At 42.1% G+C, this 25,281-nt stretch overlaps 1 protein-coding gene across 2 annotated transcripts in view; it reads right to left on the bottom strand.

Moving 5' to 3' along the window:
* Window positions 1-3,340: 3,340 nt before the first annotated feature.
* LOC145996019 (uncharacterized protein CG7065-like) overlaps window positions 3,341-25,281 on the bottom strand; it is an 83,440-nt gene continuing 61,499 nt past the window's right edge. For both annotated transcript variants that reach the window (XM_083132188.1, XM_083132189.1), the window contains 2 exons: window positions 20,146-20,222; window positions 3,341-6,193 (listed from right to left, as the gene is read on the bottom strand). In XM_083132188.1, the coding sequence (XP_082988314.1) occupies window positions 3,534-6,193; window positions 20,146-20,222 (2,737 nt within the window). In that variant the 3' untranslated portion in view covers window positions 3,341-3,533. The remainder of the gene's footprint in view (window positions 6,194-20,145; window positions 20,223-25,281) is intronic.

Here is a 25,281-nt window from a genome sequence, read left to right as displayed (position 1 = left end):
TCTTTTCGCTTTCTCTTTCTGCTTCTCTCTCTCTCTCTCTTTCTCTCTCTCTCTCTCTGAAGAGAAAGAAAAAGAGGAAGAAAAAGAAGAGAGAGAGAGAAAGGAAGAAAGAGAGAAAGAAGAAAAGAGAGAGAAAGAGGAGAGAAGATGGTCTCCTTCTTTTCTCTTCTTTCTTCCTAATTATTCGGAGAAAAAAAAAAATGTGGACATCAGATATCAGTACACTCATATAATTGTGATATGTTCCACAAGTTCCCCACAATAAAATCACAAAACAAGGGAGTTCTTTTTTGAATAACACTGTATATATTACTTGAAATTGACAAAATTTTAATGACTTGAAAATAAGGATGACTCAATTACAACCTTAGTGACAATGAAGTTCGACCAGTCACAAATATAGGAGTGTGTTGTGAAAGAAGGAGAACACATGCATATGCTGAACATATTTTATTCAGCAGGCTACATGGAACAAAGGAAAACATAAATTTCCGCTGCAACGCAGCAATGTATGGTGTCCACACAAAATAAATCATTTTCGTCCATCTACACGTGACATTGAAGTTCAACCACTGTTAGAGGGGATCCTGTTTACCATGGTGTGAATAACTGTGGCAATGCGTCGGGGCATGCTGCGGACGAGTCGTTGAAGGTATTCCACATCGATGCGGTGCCATTCCTCCTGCAGGCAGGCGATAAGAGCAGCCACTGTCGTGGGTCCCCTCTGTTGCACACGTCGCTTAAGAACACAACACACATTCTCAATGGGCGAGAGGTCCAGACTCGATGGTGGCAATGGCAGAGTTCGCACGTGATGGCGAGTCAACCATTCTCTTGTCAGCCACGCTGTATGAGGCCTGGCATTGTCGTGTTGAAAGATGAGACGCCGCCTGTGGAACAGGTGCCTTCGCACTGTGGGAAGATGCCGCTCCAGTATGCGTGTATAGGCGTGTGCATTCACAATGCCCTCACAGACGTGGTGGGCCAACCCCAGATGCCGTCATGCATCCCTATACCATCACTGACGCAGGTTTCTGTACTCGACGTGCATAACATTTTGCTTCATTCTGTTCCTCCTTCCGACAAATGACTGTTTTCCGTATTTTCCCGTACACAACATTGAAAATGGATTCGTCCATCCACAAAACCCTGTTCCACTGCCGAAATGTCCATCCCCGGTACATTCGTGCCCACCGTAGTCGATTGCCTTTGTTCAACATGGAAAGGAAGGGTTTACGTTTCACCTTGTACACTCGGTAACCACATCGCTGTAGGTAACGGCGAATGGTTCTGGTTGACACTTCAATGTGAAAGCGTTCTCGAGTCCACAGTCGTAATTCGGCCACAGAAACATGATTGTTGGTCTGGATATAGCACCTAAATATCCGTAGGTCACGCATGCTCAGCAGGCGTTTTCGACCGGGGGCCTTACCTGGCTCTGCAATACACGTATTTTGGTGGTGTTTGATGATGCAGTGGACGGTTGACTTGGGTAAGTTCAGTTGGCGCCCTATTTCCCGTTCACCGAGTCCATCCCGTTGCAACTCCACCACTATTCTCCTCACGGTGTTGTCAATAGGTTTGCCCCTGGCCATGGTGATGATGCACTGCGGTTCCTCGGTGCACAGCACGCGCTTATATACGGCGGACTCCCTTATCGTGTCCGTGACATCATGCTTCCGTCGAATGCGCCATTATCTGGAATTTTCCGTATGGGTCTGGTGCCTGGTCGAAGTTCAATGTCACGCGTATAGTTCCCCGTTTTCGTTCTTTACGTGACCTTGGGTGCAACATGCTGGGATCACGATTCTTGCCTGCTCACACGCCTCCTCTTACACACATGCGTCACTTCTGCGGGTCACCCATTCCACCGCCTATGCCTCTGTGCATTTAATCACGTATTCCTTTCTGGTCGAACTTCATTGTCACCAAGGTTGTATGAACACTAAAAACTGCAAGTAGTTATCTCTCATATTGTAAACTAAGGTTGTTGAACAGTAGAATACAACTAATCATGCTTTCCTTGTCAGTTGAAACATGGACTAAATTAAAGCAGGGCTGTGCGATTTTTTTTTCCAATATAGAGTATTGAAAATATAGATGTCATTATACATCTATTGCGATGATGAGAATGGGTATGATTAGATAAAATTGATGAGAAGCAACAACCACAACACCCACGCCAAGGGTGGGATTCAATCCCAGTAGTGAGATCAAGCACTAAACAGGTTCGGCCACTGAATCAGCACATCATTATTACTAGAGCCCGGAAGTTCAGCCATTTATTTTAGTTAAAATAGGCAGGCAAAATAAACAAAAAAAAAAGGCACATTTGGGAGTCGCTTACTTTTATCTATAATTTCTGGCAAAATGTTAAAATCTACATTGGGAAGAGCATTTCAATTTTCACCAAATTCACGCACGTAACCATGTAACTTACCACTTAATGGCACACTAAATTTCGGCATGATGACAAAATACACGATCCTTTCCCTCCAAAATGCAGAACTAAACTAAAGATAGAGAACTTGATTTTGGAATCCATGCAAAGGCCCTTGGGCATTAGTGCTGTTTCTTGTCAATAGAGTCCGTGTCCTAACTCAGCATGAAATACTTTTCTCTCACACTTTTCTCCTTCAGCAATGTTGAAACATGCGTGAGTTCAATATTACTTAAATAAAGCGAAAACTATTCACATAATAAACGGAAGAAAAATAAATGCCAACAACGTTTTTTGGGAGAAAAATAATTTATATACACACTTTTTTTTTTTTTTTAAAAAAAATGGTCCAATTTCCTTGAAAAAGGCAAAAAAGGCATTATAATTAAAAATAGGCAGTGGGGTCCCAAATAGGCAAAATGAAAAGGCTTCTAAAACATTCGAAACAACATAAAAAACGTATATCCGGAAAAATTTTATCAATATATCCAGTAGATAAAAAGAGGCATTTTGCCAAACTTCCGGGCTCTAATTATTACTGATATATTCACATTGATGTTACCAATATACAACTAACACACTAGCCTTCCATCTGTCCCTATCCTGGGGAAGGCCAATCCAATCTTTTCCATCCTTACAGATTTCCTTTAGGTCCATCTCAACGTTATCCCTCCATCTTCATCTTGGACTTCCTACCATTGGGTTTCCTCACAAGAATAGTTATCAATATACAGGATTTGAAAATATTGACATGATTAAAATATCGCACAAGCCAAAATGACGGTAATGCAGAGACCATTGCATTAAAAATTATTTTTTGGCAGCAAACGTGCAGTAAGTTTGTATCTTTTTTTCTTTTCATAATGCTAAAGGTGGTAAACAACAAAACTTTTATTTTATACATTTTTTATTGTAAATCACTATCATTTACATTGAACTCCACAAGTTTCAATAATTAATCAACATTTAAAACATCATTTGCACACTCACAAGCTCATAATCCTTTCACGTCTTTCTCTCAATGAATTACATTGTACCAAAAAAAAAAAAAAAGAACATGGAAAAGTAAACGTAAGTAGGAATTATGGGAACTTTATCTGAAGAAACCAGATGGGGGTTGCTGATTCGGATACTGTGTAAATGGCATTTGTGTCTGTTGCGGAAAGCCCATTGCACGATAGACCTGCTGCTGTGGAAACTGGGCCCCATAAAGATTGTAACCTCCCATGAATGGCTGTTGATTGTACTGAGGTTGTGGTCCCTGTTGGGAGTAATTGGGATATTGAATGGGTGCACCAGCAGGGAGGTTTATGCTAGGTTGTTGTGGGGGCTTATTAGCAAGAGGGTTGACTGGTTTCTCAGCTTCTTGTCTCATACTGTCCTGTTTCTCGGGATTTGCAGGTGGTGCTTGGATAAACCTGGAGGGTAGGGTACCCATGATAGAAGCTATCAATTTCTTTGTGTCGTTCACAACATTCTGTTTATCATTTCTAACAGCACCTCCCATACTTGCTTGTGGCTGAGTTGCTTCCATCTGTCTTGGTTTCTCCGGAGCTTTCCTGTACAACTGGTCGTACCCGTCACCTTCATTGTTCTTGAACAATTCCTTAGGTGGATTTGATCCACCCTGACGAGCTGAGAACGGGGATAATCGTCCAGATGGAGCCAAAAAGTTTTCCCGTGACGTGTTACTCGAAAAAGAATCATTTGCGCTAGGCTGTCTGGGAGGCGGGTTGAGATTGACAAATTTTCTTAACCTCTCCACTCTTTCCGGGGATTGTTCTTCAAGTTTCTTCAAATAGGAAATCAGGCGATGTTGTTCCCCGATTGACAGGGTTTTGAAGTGCGCAAGGAGGTTCTTTAGATCATCGTCGGTTAATTCATCAAATTCGCTTTTCACTGCTTGTTTAGGTTTTCCTCTGTCTGTTGGAGATACTGTTGGTTCATCATAAGCTGATTTCAAAAGCTGTAGGCCTTCTGACGGTTCCTTTTTGATCGTGACGTTCAGAGGAACTGCAGTTTCACTCTTCATCTGAATTCTTTTCTGGGGGACAGGCTGCGTAGGAGCAGGGGCAGGGGCAGGTGCAGGTGCAGGGGCAGGATCACGGTTTGCAGCGGGAGTGCTCGCCTGTTGACTTTCCGAAACTAAAGGTGGTTTTGTGTCTGTAGCATTGGCTTGAGCCATACCAATAACGGCATTTACGAGTTGTGCCAATTCCTGTTCTGTAACATTTGTCTTACCCTGTGCAATCAAAGCTTTCGTGATCTGCTGTGCTATCGCTACCTTATCATAAGAACCTACTCCTGGCACAGTTATAGGAGCAGATGGCTGTGATGATTGGCCGCTGTAAGCATTCAAAGATGAAGCAATTGCTGCCGTGAGCGAAGATGTAGAACCATAACTTCTTGGTGGGGGATCTATAGCATAATCATAAATTCTTGGTGCTGGTCGTGCTAGAGCTCTTGGATAATTCCTGATCGAGGGAGTGATTTCTTCGAGTGGAATGTTTTGCAAGAGTTCATTCACATCTTCAATGACAGTCTTAGTAGCTCCAACTTTATTTCTTTCTACTATTCCTGCATACAACTGTCCCCTCAACTTCTCTTTAACAGATTCAAGCAATACAATGTTTTCTCCAACTACAAGGGTTTCGGAGGAAAACGGATGAGCTTTCTCCATAGTTACGGCCTGTGAGAAAAGATCCGTCACCCGGGGTGCAAACGAACCTAGCTGATCTTCCAACGCTATCAGCAACCTCAAAATCTTCACAATTAGCGGATCTCGTGTTTGTCTGTCGTACCTTTTAAAGCGACCATACTTTTCACTTCTGAAATAACTCTCTCTTCCGGAAGGTGGACTCCAGCCACGTTTACCATATTCCATACCCCTTTGATCTGGTCCTTCTCTGAGATTATCTGAAGGAGGTGAAGGATTTTTGACGAGTGTTCTTCCTCCAGCCGATTCACTCTCCCAAGGACTAGGAGATCGTTTCTTGGAATCTTTAATTTCACCCCCAGTGAGAGCCTTCCAAGTATTTTTGACGTCTGCTACTGGATCATTCTTCACTCTCCTGTCATCACTCTGAGATGGTGATGCCTCTTGTGTCTCTGGATCCTCATCCAGAAGTCCGTACTTTTGCTTCAGGTCTTCTTTCTTGTTCTTAAGTTCTTCTTCAAAGAGTTCCTTCATTTTTTTATTCCAGTATTCAATCCACTCTGGTTTATAATCATAATCATTGGGATCTTTGCCCTCCTCTTGCAGTTCCTTGTAACGTTTGTTCCAGAACTTTTTCCATTCTTCAGCGTACAATGGATGTTTCTCGGGATTCTTTTCATGGAACTTGTGTGTCTTAATCATTCTTCCCTCTAATAATTCTGCCTCTGCACGGAACTTCTCCCACTTTCCCTTTTCTCTATCCAAGGAAAGCTGCCTCTTGTTGTCATACATTGGCCTATCGTAAGGAAGTCTATCAGAATACCTCTCAAGTGGCCTATCACGGTATCTATCATAGAAACCTCTGTGTTGGGTATGCAGTGGGGTACGCAGTTCATTTAAGTAGATAGGCGACCTAGATCTTCTCCTCCTGTGCCTTGACCTGGAACGTGATCGTGACCTTGATCTACTGTATTTGTGATGCGATCTACCATGCCTTCTAGATCTGGATCTAGACCTGGATCTGGAACGTGATCGAGAATCTGATCTTGATCTCTTGCTACGAGATGATGACTTCTCAACTTTAGGCTTCTTGGTATCTGTAATACAAAAATTGTATCATACAACCATGTATGCAACCAGCAAAAAAATACAATATTTTCAAAGCATTATCAGCATGCAAAATCATTTAAAATATGTTAAAGAGGATGACTACTCTTAACAAAGAGAGGACACAGCTTGGAAAATTGAGTTTGAAATGTGACTTTGTGTAGTGGTAGGGTACCCCATAGGTATTGATATGCCAAGGTACAAGCATGCACAGCTGTTAACATATCAGTTTCACGTGCCAAAGGTTCTGGGTTTGATTCCTGTTCAATTGTCCCCTACTTTTTTTCTTTTTGATTAACACAAGCAAATATTTCTAGTGAAAATTAGTTTTTATTTGCTGTGCAAATTGTCGAAAAATATTTTGTTTTTATTCTTTTACGATAATTACCACTCTTAATCATGTACAAAAAATAAATAAAAGCATTACTTGTGAATAGTTGAATAGTATTCCCCATAAAAAAGTTGAATAAACTTAAAATGTAAACAGTTGCTAGAGTTAAAAAAAAAGCATAGGCACCAAATGGGAATCAAACCCAGAACCTTTGGCACTTGAAATTGATACGCTACCACTGGGCCACTCGACAGTTTGTCAATATTTTTGCCTATACTCTGTGGCGGGAATCTGAGGAACAATTATGCACATAACAGTAGAGAAGGGGAGAATGTGAGTGGGAGTAGCAAAGCAGTACATGCTGCTCCCAACAGCTGGTAACTGCAGCTCTTCATGCACTCACTTCCCCTCTCATGCATTCATTCGTCGATCCTTCTTGAGTCGCTACTTGCACAGTCTTTTTTTTTTAATTGCTTGCTCCAGAGAGATTACCAGAATAGAATATAATGAGGCGCACATGCAAAATTTAAACTTCGAAGAGAGTTTCCTCAGAACTGGCTGGCTAGTGCGAGCCAGTACCTTGGCATTTCAATACCTGTATGGTATCCTACCATTACACAAATTCCTGTCCCAATTTCAATTTCCCAAGCTGTGCCCAACATAAAAATCAATATACATATCTCCAGGTTTTTCAAGGCATTTTCCCCCAAAATTCAGGGATAAAATTGAATTACACGTGAAGGCATACTATTTGGTACATAAATATCAAACACTTAGTAAGTTTTTGGCAATTTACAGTATACTAAAAACTTGAATGGTTATTCATGGTGATTGCGGTGAACGCGGTTTAAAATTACTTACGTGAAATTTAGAAGATTTCGTACTTCCGCGTTGCACAATTTAATGGTTCAATCCTATTAATTACGAAGATCCACTGTCTTCATTCACAAAGGGTACGGCGTTTGAAGCGGAGATGGTACCGCGTCACTACATTGTTTGTTCCCGGGCGGCGGTGGTTGCGATTTTTCCCGTTCGGCAGCACTGGCGCGCGCATCTTGGTTTGTGTCGTCTGCTTCCTGTTGTCCGGTGGCGTTGTCAGTTGGGGGTTGGGGGGCTGGGCAGTGTTGCTTGGTAATGTGCCGTTCCTGTTTCCCGCGTGGCTGGAGGGGGGTCGAGTATGTGCATAGCATCTTTTCTTTTTCAGGTCGGGGATCTTTCTGAGGACAGGGTGCCAAGTTGGGTGTGCTTGCCCATTGTCCAGGTTGAGTGCTGGTTTCTGCTGGATGATGGCATGGGTTTCTTTGATGGTGTTTTCTATTACAGAGCCGGTTGGGTGAAGTATGGATATGGAGGAGATGGTGTGGTTAGTGGAGTGGAGGTGTTGGGAGAGGCCTGATTTAGGTGTGTCGTTTTTGGCATCTTTTACATGTTCGTTAATCCGTTCTTGGACGGTGCGGATGGTTCTGCCAATGTAGGTGTTGTGGCATTGGCATGTGGTCTTGTAGACACCGGGGGATGCAAGTTTGGGTAGGTAGTATCTCTTGAAGTTGGGAAGTGCCCTTCCGATTTGGGATATTGGTTTGTGTGCTACTCGGATGTTGAAGGGTTTGAGGGCCTTGGCAAATTTTCCAGATGTGGTGGGGTGGTAGGGAAAGGCGATCCACTTGGGTTTAGGATGATTTTGGTTCGGGATATCTCTGTTTCTTGGGTGTCTGAACTGGGCTTCTGTTTTTGCGCACCACATGGATAGTTGGCGCTCGGTGTAGCCGTTGTTTAGGCCTATTTCCGTTACGCACGCTATTTCATCTTGCAGGTCATCTTCTGTGCAGCTGTGTGTGAAGGCTCTTCTGTAAAAGTTCATCCATACTCCAGCTTTTTGTTTTGGTGGTTGGTTGGATTTTGCATGGATATACTGGGTGCCCGAACCTGGTTTCCTGTATACGGATGTGACGAACTTGTCTTGGAGTCGTCGGATGCTGAGGTCGAGAAAGTTGAGGTGGCCATTTTGTTCCCTTTCAACGGTGAAGTTTATGTTGGGATGTATGTTATTGAGGGCAGTTAGGAGACGGGTTAGGTCCTCTTCCTGTTTGTAAATGCCGAGTGTGTACGCCTTACATGTGCTTCCATCATCCTCCGCCAACACGCCCAACCTACTAGCAAACATAAACCCACAGTGCACAATAAACTAAGGAACACAACACAGGAATTCCGAAAGTGGCTACAGGACAACAAATGTTGGTGCATAAAATCGGACAAGGGTAACCAATACGTCATAATGGGAAAAGGCCAATACAGTGACAAAATGCAAGCAAAACTAAACTCTGATGGCTACAAAAAGCTGAAACGTGACCCCACAAGCAGATACAATACAGCAATCCGCCGAGCCATAGATAACAGCGCCCTCCTTCAAGATAGTGAAAAGAAGAAACTAAGGAACACCCACCCCAGCCTTCCCTGTGCATATGGCATACCAAAAACCCACAAACCAGGAACCCCCTTGAGAATCATAGTGGCCGGCTTCAATCAACCAAGTGTCCACCTGACCAAATGGCTCCTCCAGAAACTGACCGCCCACAATGACAAACTCACCTACTGCCTAAAAAACAGCCTCGAAGCAAAAGAATTTGTCACCTCTTTTGTCAAAGCCGACAACTGCAAGGTAGCCAGCATAGACGTAGTGGACATGTACTCCTCCATTCCGATCAGCCTTGCACTTGACTCCACCAGAACATGGCTACTCAGCAATAGCACGCCTCCATTTGTAACTGATGAAATATGCAACCTTCTACAAGCCTGCCTCACCCACAACTATTTCCAGTTCGAGGACAGTTTCTTCCACCAGACAGGGGGCCTAGCGATGGGCAACCCCCTTTCCGCACCCCTATCCAACATAGTGCTGCATGTGGCCGAGAAGTCAATTCTCACCCAACCAGAGTTTGCTCATATAAGATACAAAAGATATGCCGATGACACCATAGTCATTTACAAACAGGAAGAGGACCTAACCCGTCTCCTAACTGCCCTCAATAACATACATCCCAACATAAACTTCACCGTTGAAAGGGAACAAAATGGCCACCTCAACTTTCTCGACCTCAGCATCCGACGACTCCAAGACAAGTTCGTCACATCCGTATACAGGAAACCAGGTTCGGGCACCCAGTATATCCATGCAAAATCCAACCAACCACCAAAACAAAAAGCTGGAGTATGGATGAGCTTTTACAGAAGAGCATTCACACACAGCTGCACAGAAGATGACCTGCAAGATGAAATAGCGTGCATAACGGAAATAGGCCTAAACAACGGTTACACCGAGCGCCAACTATCCATGTGGTGCGCAAAAACAGAAGCCCAGTTCAGACACCCAAGAAACAGAGATATCCCGAACCAAAATCATCCTAAACCCAAGTGGATCGCCTTTCCCTACCACCCCACCACATCTGGAAAATTTGCCAAGGCCCTCAAACCCTTCAACATCCGAGTAGCACACAAACCAATATCCCAAATCGGAAGGGCACTTCCCAACTTCAAGAGATACTACCTACCCAAACTTGCATCCCCCGGTGTCTACAAGACCACATGCCAATGCCACAACACCTACATTGGCAGAACCATCCGCACCGTCCAAGAACGGATTAACGAACATGTAAAAGATGCCAAAAACGACACACCTAAATCAGGCCTCTCCCAACACCTCCACTCCACTAACCACACCATCTCCTCCATATCCATACTTCACCCAACCGGCTCTGTAATAGAAAACACCATCAAAGAAACCCATGCCATCATCCAGCAGAAACCAGCACTCAACCTGGACAATGGGCAAGCACACCCAACTTGGCACCCTGTCCTCAGAAAGATCCCCGACCTGAAAAAGAAAAGATGCTATGCACATACTCGACCCCCCTCCAGCCACGCGGGAAACAGGAACGGCACATTACCAAGCAACACTGCCCAGCCCCCCAACCCCCAACTGACAACGCCACCGGACAACAGGAAGCAGACGACACAAACCAAGATGCGCGCGCCAGTGCTGCCGAACGGGAAAAATCGCAACCACCGCCGCCCGGGAACAAACAATGTAGTGACGCGGTACCATCTCCGCTTCAAACGCCGTACCCTTTGTGAATGAAGACAGTGGATCTTTGTAATTAATAGGATTGAACCATTAAATTGTGCAACGCGGAAGTACGAAATCTTCTAAATTTCACGTAAGTAATTGAATGGTTATGATTTTTAAAGTATACAATTTAAGGTGCTGTTATCATGAAAGCCCTTTTACAAAGGAATTTTGTTTAGTTAGAATACAGCTCCAAATTCAGATTTATCCTCTCTTGTGTAAATTTTTAAGTTTTTATTCACCATTTTAAAACCAAAATGTCACTTTATGCACAGCTTTTGATCCTGAAATATGCTGACTTTAAGAGTTTTATTCATCATAAATATGTGGCTCTACGTATCAGTTGGTAAAGCATCTCGCAACCACACAGAAGGCCCAGTTCGAATCTTATTGCAGATGATCTGGACCATGAATATTTCCAGTCATTTCAGTTTCTGCATGGCTCTGAGGCCCAACCAGCCTTGTATCTCGGGGAAAAGGCAGCCGGGCATGCTGGTGATCACATCATCCCAACAATGGTCAAGATCAAGAATATGTGGAGCTTTACCTCCACATCACCCCATATGCCTTCATGGCATGTGTGCACAAGGGTACCTTTACATTTTTTACCATAGGTATCAGCAGAAATTTATTCACCAAAACTGGCCGATACTTTCCCAGAATTTTGCAGACACAAAAATGCCATGTGAAACTTTCAAGGAATGTAAATATACAGTCAATTATGCAAAATTCAAAGTTGTGTGAAAAAAAACTGATTATGTGATTAAAGGAGAGCTATATTAATGCTCCGATGTAAGTCTTCAATATTTTAAATACAGCTGAGATGATACCACTTTGAACTGATACCCACAGATACCAATACCGCTGCTTGAAAATGGAAATAATCAAAAGTTGCTCAAAATATTGATTAATATTAGTGTGTAAGTATTCCGCTAAAATTATATCAATTTACTACGAGTTTTGCTTTAAAATATTCTACAATTACATCAAAATATTAAAATACATGTTGTATATCACAAAATCCAGATTTTTTTTACACAACTTTGATTTTGCATAATTTTCAGGATAATTTCGACTGAGAAAGTGTCACATGGGATTTTTGGAGACCCCATGAAAGACAGAAACACCCAAAAATTTTCTGATACCAGTACATCAGTATTGACTCCGGTGAACTAATGCATAATACAGTGGAACCCCAATTTAAGTTCCTGTATTTTACATTTTCCCATATTATACATTCAATCTTGATGGTCCCAACCAACATAGTGCAATGTTAAAAATTTTTCCTCAATTTTACATTTTCCCGTATTTTAAGTTCTTTCAGCTTGGTACCCTGGAAAACAAAGTCGAGGTTCCACTGTATTGCAGTGTAATACTTAAATATTAATATTAATGAATATTTTGAACAATTTTCATGCACTGGTATCAGTGGAAAATAATAAAGGCATTGGCATCAAGTCAAAGTAGTATTGGCTCAGTCCTAGAAGTTGAAATAAAGTTATGCCATAACTGAAAAAACATTTGGTAAGAGTGGGCTTTTCAATTATTTCAGATTGGAAATATAAGCAAAAATAAAATCACATATTGCAACGTTTCAGCTTCTTTGTAAAAAAATCTTTCGTCAGCTTTATCAAAGCTGCAGAAATTGCAGTGAAGCCAGAGGTTAACGTGGTAGATGACACAGAATACCTGTGTTGCAGGTTCGAACCCTATAACATATCTGTATTACAGCTCCCAGTCTCACAGGACCCACAAAAGGAACAACTTTAATGTATCTTGCAAAAAAACTTTGTGTGACATTTCATGATTAACTGACCAATATTTTAATATTATAACCATCTTATATGTGAACCTGTGAATATATTTTCAATGTAAAATTGTTAGGTTTCAAACATCAATGTCAGGAATAAGCACATCTCTAATTCTTCTTCCTTCATCTTTCTCTCTCTTTCTCACAAACACACACACAAAAACACAACCTCACAATCTGCTTTCTACAGACTAATAAATAGAATCCATGCAGTGCTTGATTTGATTCTACTGAGATCTACGGGCAGTTCACCTAACTTTTGTCACATTGTTTCTCTGCTGTCATGCTAGATGGCAGGCTGTAAAGAGAAGGGGGAGAGGGAGGGGTTGTACCAACCGATGTATTTCAAAAGTATTTTAAGTTTCATCTTTTTCCCTTTTAAATATCCTACTGTTAATATCATCTTCCCTTTAATGTAAGCATGAGCGAAATAACTTCTTTTGCAGCTATACATTACGATAAAGAGTGCATTAAACAGCACCCACTCACTCCCATTCCTAACGAGTCCAAAAACAAAGCAGCATCTTTAGATCATGCGGTACCATCCTGGTCCATCCATGTCCATTGTCCAACTGACGACCAAGTGGTAATTTCAAATTCAAAGCTGTGCTTGCGGGGCTCACGAACGTTGAATAAGTGTTCCTAACTTTCCCCACAGAAAATGAGCTGAGCACTGGATGACAGAAAGTATGGTAAATGCTGTGTGGAAATTAATATCAATGTGAAGCGCTGTGTAATGTAAGCTTCATATTATAAGCAGCAAATACTAAGGATTAGATATAATTCACAATTAATACTAATTAATAAATAATGAGTTTTAAGATGTCTACAGTCTCCTTTGGGAACTAGGGGCGAGATTTCGATGAGGGAATCTATTTCAAATGGAACACTAGATAAGATTGATCATGTTTCTTATTCAAGGAAAGAATTTTCAACACTGTGTTACGTAATGGGCATGATGCATCATGTCCCGCATGGCGAAATTGTAACTACCTTCGTTGCCATGTAATCAAGGTGTGTCGGGTTCGATACCTAGTGGAGACAGTGTTAGAAGTGGAAATTTTTAGATGAGGGAATGTTTGCTCAACCCATGAGGCTAGCTGTTGTATGCTCGTATGTTTGAAAATAATAAATAATAAAATGGGAAAGGTGGGGATGCTTTGTGTAAATATTTCTACCTTTGAGATACCCTGCACATCGTTGTCCATTTCAAGCATTGAGACATAGTGATGTGGATCCCATTTTAACCTGCTCGGCCAGTCCCGACTAGCCTATCTGTGTATAAAACAAACAAACTTAAAATTCAAAAATCCTCCTGCAAAAGCTTTGAAGTAATGTCCTAAAAACATTCAATGTAACTAGGATCAGCAATTGTACACTGCTGTTTGTGAAAATTGCAACACCAAGAAGGATACATGTAATTGAAATGAACTTTCTACCACATATTAGGTACATGACAATACACAAATGATTAGGATTGCAGAACTGTACATGATCTCTGACCTTGAGAATTCAGTATGGTGTGAAGCCCATACGTGCTACAAACAGAGCCTCTACACATCGTGGCATGGAATCAAAGAGGGCCTGGACATGTTCCTGTGGAATCTCCCTCCATGCAGTTTGTATGCGAGTCCACAAAGCATCAACAGTGGTTGCTGGAGGACCGTGACAAACAAGTTGCCAACCAACCATATCCCAGACATGTTCGATAGATGACATGTCAGGCAAACGTGCAGGCCAGGGAAGCAGTGGTACCAGTCGTTCTTCGAAGATGGCTTGCACATTCCTCGCCACATGTGGCCGGGAATTACCCTGCTGAAATATGGCATGTGGAGTTGCCTGAAGAAGGGGCAGTACCTCTGGCTCTAAAACTTCCCTGATGTAGCGGTTGCTGTTCAGATTGCCTTCAATACATAGGAGGCGAGATCGCATGCTGTATCCAATGGTGCCCCAAACCATCACACTTGGCATTTGTCCGCTCAACAATGCAGGCTGCCAGATTGTGTTTACCACTGTAGCGGCTAACATGTATACGGCCATCACTGTAGAACAAGTTGAAGTGGGACTCGTCCGTAAACACTACATTTTGCCACTCAGCACGCAAGTGACAGTGTTCACGTGCCCATTGCAGTCTGAGGCATTTGTGGTTTCTGGACTATGGAAGCCGATGCAATGGCATGCGTGCCACTAGTCCAGCCCGCAGCAGACGGCGTTGAACCGTCGACAGACAGGTCCACAGCTGTTGCAGTGCACCAGCGTAGTCAACACTGTGGACGAAGCTGTACGGTCTGTTACAGCCATGTGGACAAGATGGTGGGCATCCCGTGCTGTGGTCACATTGCGTGGTCCAGTACCTTACCCGTCGCTGCGTACGACTCTCTTCTATCCACTGGTTCCACACAAGCATCACTGTCGTAGCAGCATGTCCTGTACGAGCCAAAATGTCACAGTATGACAAACCAGTTTCCCGGAGACCGCTCATTCTGCCCCGTTTGAATACACACACATGCTGATATTGCACCCTTTGACCTCGACGAGGCATGCCGGCACTTGCTTTCACATTTCCACTTCGTTTGACGGCTCTTCACTGACTGAGCTTGGCGTAACACTAACCTTTCCGGTCACACAAGAGAGGGTGCTGCTGGGCCTACGTATATGCCATCTCTCTGCAATCCTAATCACTTATTGCTGGTATACTGTTCTACACATCCTCCAAGTTTGGAATCATTCGGGCCAACATTCTTTGTGATAGCTTTCCCATTAGCTTTAACTTGACTAAGTTCTGGGTGTTGCAATTTTCACAAACAGCAGTGTATATTGTGGTTCGTTTCACTGTTAGTTGACAATGGCCTGACATCTAGCATAGAACTATCAAATACTTTGTGACTGAGAAGCACATAGCTTGGGATTACTTCCAATAGATGTCGCTCGCATCGCCGACCTGACGAAGACCACAGCTCACGTCATTTAAGTCACACCCTGCTGAGTGTGCAAACAAATTTGGAATGCAGTTACAGTAATATGTAAAGTTGTCAGTTCTTTGTGTTCCCCATTCATCATTATGGTGCAGTCAGTAAAGGATGAATTGGGAATGGGACATTATACAAGTTTTGCAACTAGCTCACGAAGTGTAGATTACACTAACATTATCACGTGGAAGATGTAAATTGCTTTCAAATTATGGATCAGCTGAGAGAATTGTCAGTATTTCATAAAATTTATTGGGATATACAACAGGATATGTCAGTTAGAACAGTGCTTCATCACAACAAGAAAATTCGATGGAAAAATGGGTTTCAAAGATTTGTCACAAAGTTTATCGCGGTTGTGTATCTGAGAATTTGTCCTGGAAATTGAAAGATTATTCCAGAAGTATTTCTTGATGTGTCAGTGTTGTGAACATCAATTTTGTGTAGCTATTTTGCTTAATAAACCAATATAGTCCTTGTTAGTAAATATAACTCTATTCATTCAATTCATTTGGAGCTTGTGGCCCTCCTCTCAAGTGGATGCTCTTCTGGAGTTGATATGACCCTGTTCCTTCTCACACTTATTACATGTACTAGCAAAACTACTGTTAAACATATCAACTAATATTTGCAAACATTTCGAACTAATATTTAAATCCGCAGGTTTACTTCGTCACAATTTTCTCTCCCTAATTCTACAGGGTGTCTGAAAAGTCCTGCGACCCAGACTTTGGACATCCATCGCTTTAGTACCAAAAGCGATAAGACACTAACTTAACACTGGGTATTAACTTTGTCTCTGTGCATATTTTTTTAACATTAAACAAGAAAATAACTGTACATGAAAGATCAGTGTGGATAAACTTTACTAAGGCGTGAAAAGGTTTTGTACGAATCATAAAGAACATGGATAAAAGACAGTTATGGAGTTGCTTGCAATAACTTTCGATGTGTATCAATGTTCTCAGTGGATATTTATCGAATTGGATAAAGAATGACGCAAGTCTACAGATTTTATGCATTACAGACAATTTATGGAGTTAATTATGGCCTATTCATTAAAAAAGTGGTTTTCAAAGTTACAAGGTGTCCTGGCAACATGGGCCATGTCAGAGGGCAGCACCAGGTGTGCCCGACATCTGACTATGTTATTCAATCAGATGAAATAAGAGAGTTCAAATTTATCATACTAAAAATAATCTACCTATCTTCTTGCAGACACCAATATGCAATATAAACGGACAGTAAATACGGACACAAAAGACCTGATTTTATATTCTGAAAGGCTGACTGAATACTCAATCCTGTGTATCTAGAGCACACTGAGCAACTCGTACTTGTCCACTAGTGCTCTGTGTGGTGCGAGCTTTCCACATGTGCACTGTACCTCAAGGCCAGTACGCATCGAGAATTGAAGAACCAGCTCCAGTTTCTTCTGAATGACACTCTGCACACTATTATTCACAAATCAACTGACAAGAGATTTACCTATTTCACAAAGGTGAAAGCCTCCTGCCTCACACATTCCCTCCTTCCTGCCCCTCTTACAATGCTACAGTGCAGTTGCCCGCTCTGCAATCCATGCGTGCACACAAGATAATTCTCTCACAGATAGCACATTCCTGATCTACACTCATGCTCATAAATTAAGGATAATGTAGGAAAATGTGGAACTGTGTACAATTAAAACGTTGGTGTGCATTTTGTGGTGTGAAATCACGTTCGGGTACCATACCAAACAATCTGCACTGACTGTGTCCTTGGGCAGGTGTGTGGTGGCACTGTAAGCAGACCAATGACTCACAGTTGCGACAAGGCTGGCTGGAGTTCAGTGCAGAGGGTATAACCAACCAAAGGTTGGCTAAACATCCCCAACACATACAAGCACCACTCCACTCCAACAAAAGTACAACGCTATTTCACTCCATGTACAATTAACAGGAGTAGCCATTTCCCTAGATAATAAAATTAGCAGGAATTAGGCCTAAGTTGGTAAAATCATGCTAAAACACCAAAATGTCAAGTAAATAGTAGGTCCCTGACCCAAAATCATTTATCAAAATGCTAACATTTTGTAAGTAGGCCTAATCCCATGAGCACATGTTGCATTTCAAGCAAATTTGTTAATAATGAATAGATTTTCAGGTTAACATTTGTGTAGGCACAAAATAACCTGCTTTCCCTGAGAATAACCTCAATTCATATTTATTTGCACAAATAAACCTAAAAAATCGATGTTTTTGACAAAAAAAACAATCGATATCACAGCACCAGTGCCACCTGTTGAGAACAGTGGAACTAGCCCTGCCTAGACTGCCACCTGGTGGATTTTCGAGGTACTTGCTTGAAGCAAGCCAACCAGAGGTGCTGCTGACCAATGAGATGACTTCCTGGGCTTGGCCCCCAGACAAGAGAGCTGGAATGATTCATATGATCACAGGACGCCATCTTGATCCCACTTGTTGTTAGCTCTTGAAGCAGTAAACATCACTCCAGAAGTTTGAGCCATAGTAGGCCATTGGAGAGGGAAATAATGGTGCGTCCATTGTTTCCAAAGTGCGGGAAACCCATAATGTGCATAGAACTATACTAATAGTGCATAAAAGGGACAAAGTAGCTGTTTTAAAGTGTCCTACAGTGCAAGGAACCTGAAACCAGGAAAAACTGAACAATTGCAAAAACCACATGGTATGGACAAAGGGCCTTCAAAAGACCAATGTGGTGTGCATCCAAAGACATCCAAGTTTACTCAGCACATCCTTTGTTATATACCTCCATGGAACAATGCATTCTTATTTAAAGAACCATCTGCCTTATGACCCAGTCATATTTCAAGTGTATATTCTCCGAAATTCCCCCGTTTAAAGTTGGAGTGGTAGTGAGAAAGTGCACGGCCCATGTATGATGAACTGGATCTGGATCATGTAAATAAGATGCGTTTGTTTACCTAATTGTTGGTTATCAGTGTAAAAACACCCCTATAAATTTGTTCAGTGCTTGTTTCTATTTAAATCTGAGAGACCCATGAGAATTAAATGTGTCATTCCAACGTCTTGGTTTTTAATTCATATTTGGGCAGATTAGCCAAGGGTAGCGCTCCTCTCGCTCTGAGTTAGATAGGCTAAAAGTCCCTATGATAAACCAGCAATCAGTCCTAGGAATGAATGCTGGTCAGCTGGAGACATCCTCCATGCATATGGTCATAGGAGGACAGCGTAAAGCTGCACGGGGATAAGTACGTCCAAGTTGCATAGCCAGGTACACTTGCAAATTCAGTCAAGCCCAAATAGGTGATTAGGTTAGGTTCACCTATCCTAGCAGCTACGTAACCTGGAAACACGTATCCCCGGACCATCTTAAGGGCATGTGTGCAGTTGTTTTCAGACGTGCTAATGGTGACTGGTGTTGGGAATGGCGCAACGAACACATCTTGATGACGTAATGAGGGCAGGATAATAGGGCAACTAGAGGCGGACCAAACACAGCAGTGTGTGTCACGGGAGCTTCAAGTGCCACAAAGCGTCATCTCACGATTATAGCAACGATTCCACGAGACAAGCAACGTGTAACGACGCTACAGCAGTGGATGTTAGGACTGTGTACAACACCATGAGAAGACAGGTATCACATCAGTGCCCGTAGATGCCGACGAAGTACTGCAGGGGGCCTTGTTCGGGACCTTGCTGCTGCCACTGGAACAGGTGTTTTCAGACACACTGTGTACAGATGATTCAACAGGGACGGTTTATTCACCCGGAGGCCTGAAATTTGCATTCCACTGACCAATGTCCACAGAGGAGCCCGTAACGCCTGGTGTTGAGAACACCATCCATGGACAATGGACTAGTTGTCCCAGGTTCTCTTCACAGACGAGTCCAGGTTTAGTCTCAACAGTGATTCTCATCGTGTAATCATCTGCCATGAACCAGGAACCAGATATCTTCCCGCTAACATCCTTGGAAGGGACCAGTCTGGAGGTAGTGGTGTTATGGTGTGGGGTGGCATAATCTTGGGTTCATGTACGCTTCTGCATGTCTTCGACAGAGGCACTGTAACAGGTCAGGTGTACCGGGATATCATTCTGCACGCCTATGTTGTCTTTTCAGGAGTGCAGTGGGTCCCACGCTCCTACTGATGGATGACAATGCCTGGCCACACCGAACTGCTATCATGGAGCAGTACCTTGAAACAGAAGACATCAGGCAAATGGAGTGGCCTGCCTATTCCCCCAACCTCAATCCCATCGAGCATGCCTTGGCTAACGTGTCTGTGCACGTCTTCCACCTCCTAGGACTCTTCAGGAGCTCCGACGGGTACTGGTGCAAGAATGGGAGGTTATACCCCAACAGCTGCTTGACTACATGATCCAGAGTATGCCAACCTGTTCTACTGCATCTGTCAATATGCATGGGCATCACATATTGTATTCAACCCTGTGTACATGATCAAAAACCAGAGGGACAGCAACTTACCATTCCCCTGGTATTGTATCACATGTCCCCTTTGGCTTCATTCGCACGTTTTCGGCAATAAATGGGGTATGTGGATGTGTTTCTTGTGTGTTCCACATGTGTTTATGCTATTTAAACTAGTTTGGTGCAGTGCCGCTTCTAAAGCTCCAATTATCCTTAATTTATGAGCATGAGTGTAGTTTGAAGGCTAGCATAATTTCATAGAAAGATGATGAGTAAAAGGAGACTAGTACTCACCAGATTCCTTCGCCTTTTCTGGTGTTGGGTCTTTCCTCTTCTCAGTAGAGCTCGGCTTGGAATCTGCATCAGGTTTTCTGTAAAAATATTTTCAATTATTAACTGTAATTATACATTTGCTTAAATTTTGTTTTAAGTCAACTTTTATGCCCAGGTAGGCTAATTGGGACTGGACCTACAGTTTAATGAAGGAAAAGTAAGACATAGTTGTAGGGCAAAAGTATAACTGTAGCTGTTTCTTACCAGTCAATGATGAATTATGTGAATCATGTTATCTATTTCACTCCAGAAGCAAGCACAAAGCACTGGTGCACCAGCAGGGAATGAAGGCATTAAGCCTTTCAACAGGAGTGTGACAACCTTTGGCAACAATTGTGGCCATTTATCGATGCTGTGGTTTTTGCCAGCAGAGCTTCCTACTATTGTGTGCTCTCTTGCTGAGAAGATGGCATATGATACACTTGAATATTTTTCTGTTAACACTTAGGAACTTCAAGAAAGAAAGAAAGAAAGAAAGAGACAGAGAGAAAGCAATAACTTTTCCAAGTAACATTTTGCTCATTGAGGCCACATTTCTTGACGTTAAGAACATCGAAAAATGGCTAATTGCATCCTATCTGATACAAACATTCTGCACAATTCGGTGGTTGCAAGTATAGTTTATTTTCACTGTGGGAGAACATTAAAAATCTGTAGCATATTGTGAAAACATTATAATGTCGGCAGGGATTGAAATAAAAAAAACAAAAATAAAAACACATCTCTACAAAAAATTAAAGCGACAGTACGTCCAGATGCCAGACCCTCATTGACCTGCAGGAATCCAGTTTACCAGGATGTACTATGTGGAAATGAGGTTGATGCCTATGTACTTTCAGTGAAGGACACATCTTACACTGCATATGTCGGCAGAGAGAATTCCTAGGGTTAATCATCCCTCACTACATTCTACTCATCATCTACTAATCTATCCTGCTTTTTGATATCTCACCCCACGAATTCAGTCTGCTGCTATCATGGCATAAAACTGAAAACACTAAAGGGGCATTACATGAAATGTGGTCCTACTCCATGTAAATAACCAAATCAATCAGTAAATTATTATTTTATTAATTGGATTAAGGTTTACAAGTTTGTGAATGTATATAATTTGCATAGTACCAACCACATCACAAAACAAAAATTACCAGTATCCGTAGACTATATGCTTCACAGACAACATTTTCAAAGCATCATCACACGTAACACATTTCGTTAATGCTTTTCATGCATTCAGGCTATGTCATTATACTAAAGTCTTTTATATTTGTTATAACACACAACAAAGTACTTTATAATTCTATGAAATAAGTTCATTATGAATATTTTAATCCAATTTAATGTCTACAACCTTATATTTTATGTGTAAAATGTCACACAAGTAATGCTGCAATGCCCCTAAAGAGTTGTCCCTGACACCACTGGAGAACTGTAGTTAAGATGATGCACATGCATGGCAAGTTTGCCGATTCATTGGCAAGGGGCAATTGTCGTCTGCAGACATTCGAAGAGCATTTACACATCAGGCTTTGTGCTTATAATGTTTAAAAAACTGAGAAGCCAGTATGTGAAATACAGTCTGTAATCGGTTACTTGAATGAAAGGAACTTTAATCTTGTTTAGGCATATGGAGAACATGACACGGATGACTCCTCAATAAAGGATACTGAAATGTGTATGATAATTCATGACACACACATATTGCTGCCGCACGCAAGATCATCACAACCTTTGGGTCTCTCTTTATTTTCTTATTTTAACTAACTACTAACTAACTCTCTAGCCTTCTTAAACCCGAAGGTTTATGGCTGCAGCAACACAAGCCTTCCATCTGTTCCTATCCTGAGCAATATCAATCCAATATTTTTCATCCTTACCAATTTCCTTTAGGTCCATCTCAACATTATCCCTCCATCTTTGTCTCGGTCATTTTTCTATTTTTATTTTTGTTATTAGTATCCCTTCTTTGCCACATCCCAGTCTTAGTGTCACGTGATTTTAATGCGCTCATGCACACTTCCTTGGTGGCGGTCAGTTCACAAAGATGAAGCCGAAGAGGCCATAACCACATGGTTATGTGAGGCTGCAAAGGGGCACTTAAGTCCAAAAATCATGTATGGTATGCACATCAAATGGCAATGTAAATATATTAGTTTTCTTCTTAATGGTCCATTCGAACTTTGTTGATAACCCTAACGTTTGGCATACGAAGTTCATTCAATTTTGAATATTTAGTAGGGCTTAGCCCATACTGATGTTTATATATTGGTATCGGTTGGATTTTACTACAGTTTTCTGGCATTTAGGTCTTTTTTAAATTGCCTGCAAAAATGCCATGTAGCATTTTTACGGAGTCAAAATATCCTAGAAGTTATGCAAAACGTGAAGTTTCCACTTATTTTGCAATATTGTGTTAAAAGTTGCATTTTGTGATTGCATAACAGATATTTGGATTTTCTGATTCAATACTTTTTAATAATCTTTAGTATTAGAAGACGTAAGCGAGTACTAAAGAAATTTCAGCGAAACTTACTTGTATATGTTCTATTAATTTCAGTGGCCTCTGCCACCATCCACTTGTGAAACTTGATGCTTCACTGTTGGGTTGACTTCCAGTTCCTGTTGTTTCCTCGCTTACCGCTAGGGGCGCTGGTATAACCAGTTCGTCTGCTGCATGTGATAGGTTTGAGTTGTTGTAAACGCGGGAGCCCAACATGATGTGCCTGACCACTGTCAATATTCAGCTCATGCGGAAAGTGCATAATTGCTTGCGTCTCTTTGATTTTTGTGTCATTGTCAATCAATGTGTGTGCTGTATGTTTGTTAAACTTGAGGTGCGTTGCTAGTCCAGTAGTTGGTTGGGATTTTTTTTGCATCGGATAAGTGCTGTTGTGTACCTTCGTTGATGGATATGCCAATGTAATGCAAGTTGCACTCAAACATGGGGATCAAATAATCTCAGGTTGTCAAGTGGTTCAAGGAAAGATCTCTCGTGTTTGCTTAGGGCACTGGCTATTTTGTTCACTGGCTTGTGTGCGAGTTTGATGTCATACTGTTTCAGGGTCTTGGCTAGGCAGTTGGATGTAGTGGTAAGGGAAGGCAATCCATTTTGTTTTATTGCTGCTGCGTGTTGTTGGGATAGGTTGTCGCACCTGCATTTCAGCTTTGCTACACCATGTAGAGAGTTGATGTACTTGTACCCATTTTGAAGTCCTATGTCTTTAATCATGGTACAAGGTGTACAACTTTGCTTCCGCCGTTTTTCCCCAAAAATATGACGCTGGAATGAAAAACTTGCTTACCCAGGCATTATTCAAAGTATTGTCCATCGCTGGCCACTACTTTCTCCCATCTTTCGGGCAGCGTATGAATGCCGTCTAAAAAATTGTTCATCTTTGGAGGCGATCCACAAATCGATCCACTTTTTGACTTCTTCATAAGATCGGAAGTGTTGGTCAGCCAGTTCATGAGCCATTGATCTAAACAGGTGATAATCAGAGGGAGCGATGTCTGGAGAATAAGGCGGGTGGGGTAGGACGTCCCATCTTAATGTTTCCAAGTACGTTTTCACCACTTTGGCAACGTGGGGTCGTGCGTTGTCATGCTGAATCATACCCATGGCTTTCAGACGTTTTGAAATGGCTTGCTGTGTCACTCCCAATGATCGTGCCAATTCTTCTTGAGTTTGACGCGAGTCTTCACTCAGCAATGTCTCCAATTCTGCATCTTCGAAAAGTTTCTGTCTTCCACCACTATGCCGGTCTTCGACGTTAAAGTCACCGTTCTTGAAGCGTTGAAACCACTCACGACAGGTTCTCTCACTTATAGCGTCCTCACCATACGTAGTGGAGAGCATTCGATGAGCCTCAGCCGCAGTTTTCTTCATATTGAAACAAAAAAGTAGAACCTCCCGCAAATGGCGAGAATTTGGCTCGTACACTGACATTTTCAATCGCGAACAACTTCACGATGCACACACCACTCGACTACTGTTTGAATGGGGTTATCTTGACAGAGGTCCAAGCTAACTGCGTGACGTCTGCGATCTGCTTCTTTCGACCGCTACTTCCTGTTGTTGCCACCTGTCGGAAAACGGCGGAAGCAAAGTTGTACACCTTGTAACTTCTTCCTTCAAATCCTCTTCACTTGAGCAATGCGAGAAAGCTATTCGGTAGAAGTTAAGCCATACATTAGCTTTATCTTTGGGTGGGTGGTTGGAAAGGGAGTGGATATACTGGTTCCCTGCCCCTGGTTTTATGTAGACCGTGGTGGTGAATTTGTTGTCCCTCCATTTGATGGTTAGATCTAGGAAGCTGATAATGCCTTGGTTTTCCCGTTTGATTGTGAATTTCAACCTGGGGTGAATGTTGCGAAGTTTTTCCATAAGTAGATCTATCTCTTCTTCCTTTTTGTAAACGACAATGGTGTTGTCTGCATATCTGCCATATCGTATGTTCAGGAGTTCTAGTGAGTGAAGGATATCCTTTTCGGCTAGGTGCACACAATGTTGGCTATGGGAGTGGACAGGCTAGTCTTCGAGTTTGTATGAAGTATTTGTCTTCAAACTGAAAATACTTGTGCCTGAGGCAGATTTCCAATAACTTGGATACCTCAGACACTTCTACTGGTGAGACCTTATTGGCAAGCAAGCCATCTTTACACCGAGGTGAGGGATAGGTCGATCAGGATAGTTATACATGTCGACTATATTGATAATAGCGAGTTTGGCATGGTTGGCTTACACTATTGAGGTTATTAGTACATCAATTTGTGGTTGTGTTTCAGATATTTTCTTTCTTAGCCAGTTTGTGAGGTGGACCGTTGGTTGGTTGAACCGTGCGACTATGAGGCACATCAGAATTCCCTGTTTGTGTTTTAGGAATGCCATAGGCTATGGTGGGGGATGGGTGGGTGTTGAGTAGTAGTTTGGAGAGGCCATTGAAAGTAATAGAACATTTACAAGAATCTCTCGCGAAAATCTTTTTAGTACTACCTTACACCTTCTAATTACCAACCGCGTTTCTTATTCCCTCTAACATGAAATCTTTAGTAGTTTTGAAGTCAAATTCTGGTAATTGGAGCGAAATACTCGCAGAG

Source organism: Lepisma saccharinum, chromosome 12, assembly GCF_977018435.1.
Source record: "Lepisma saccharinum chromosome 12, izLepSacc3.1, whole genome shotgun sequence".
Classification (NCBI taxonomy): domain Eukaryota; kingdom Metazoa; phylum Arthropoda; class Insecta; order Zygentoma; family Lepismatidae; genus Lepisma; species Lepisma saccharinum.
The sequence above is the reverse complement of the archived record's forward strand: the minus strand, read 5'-3'. Positions and strand labels throughout refer to the sequence as shown.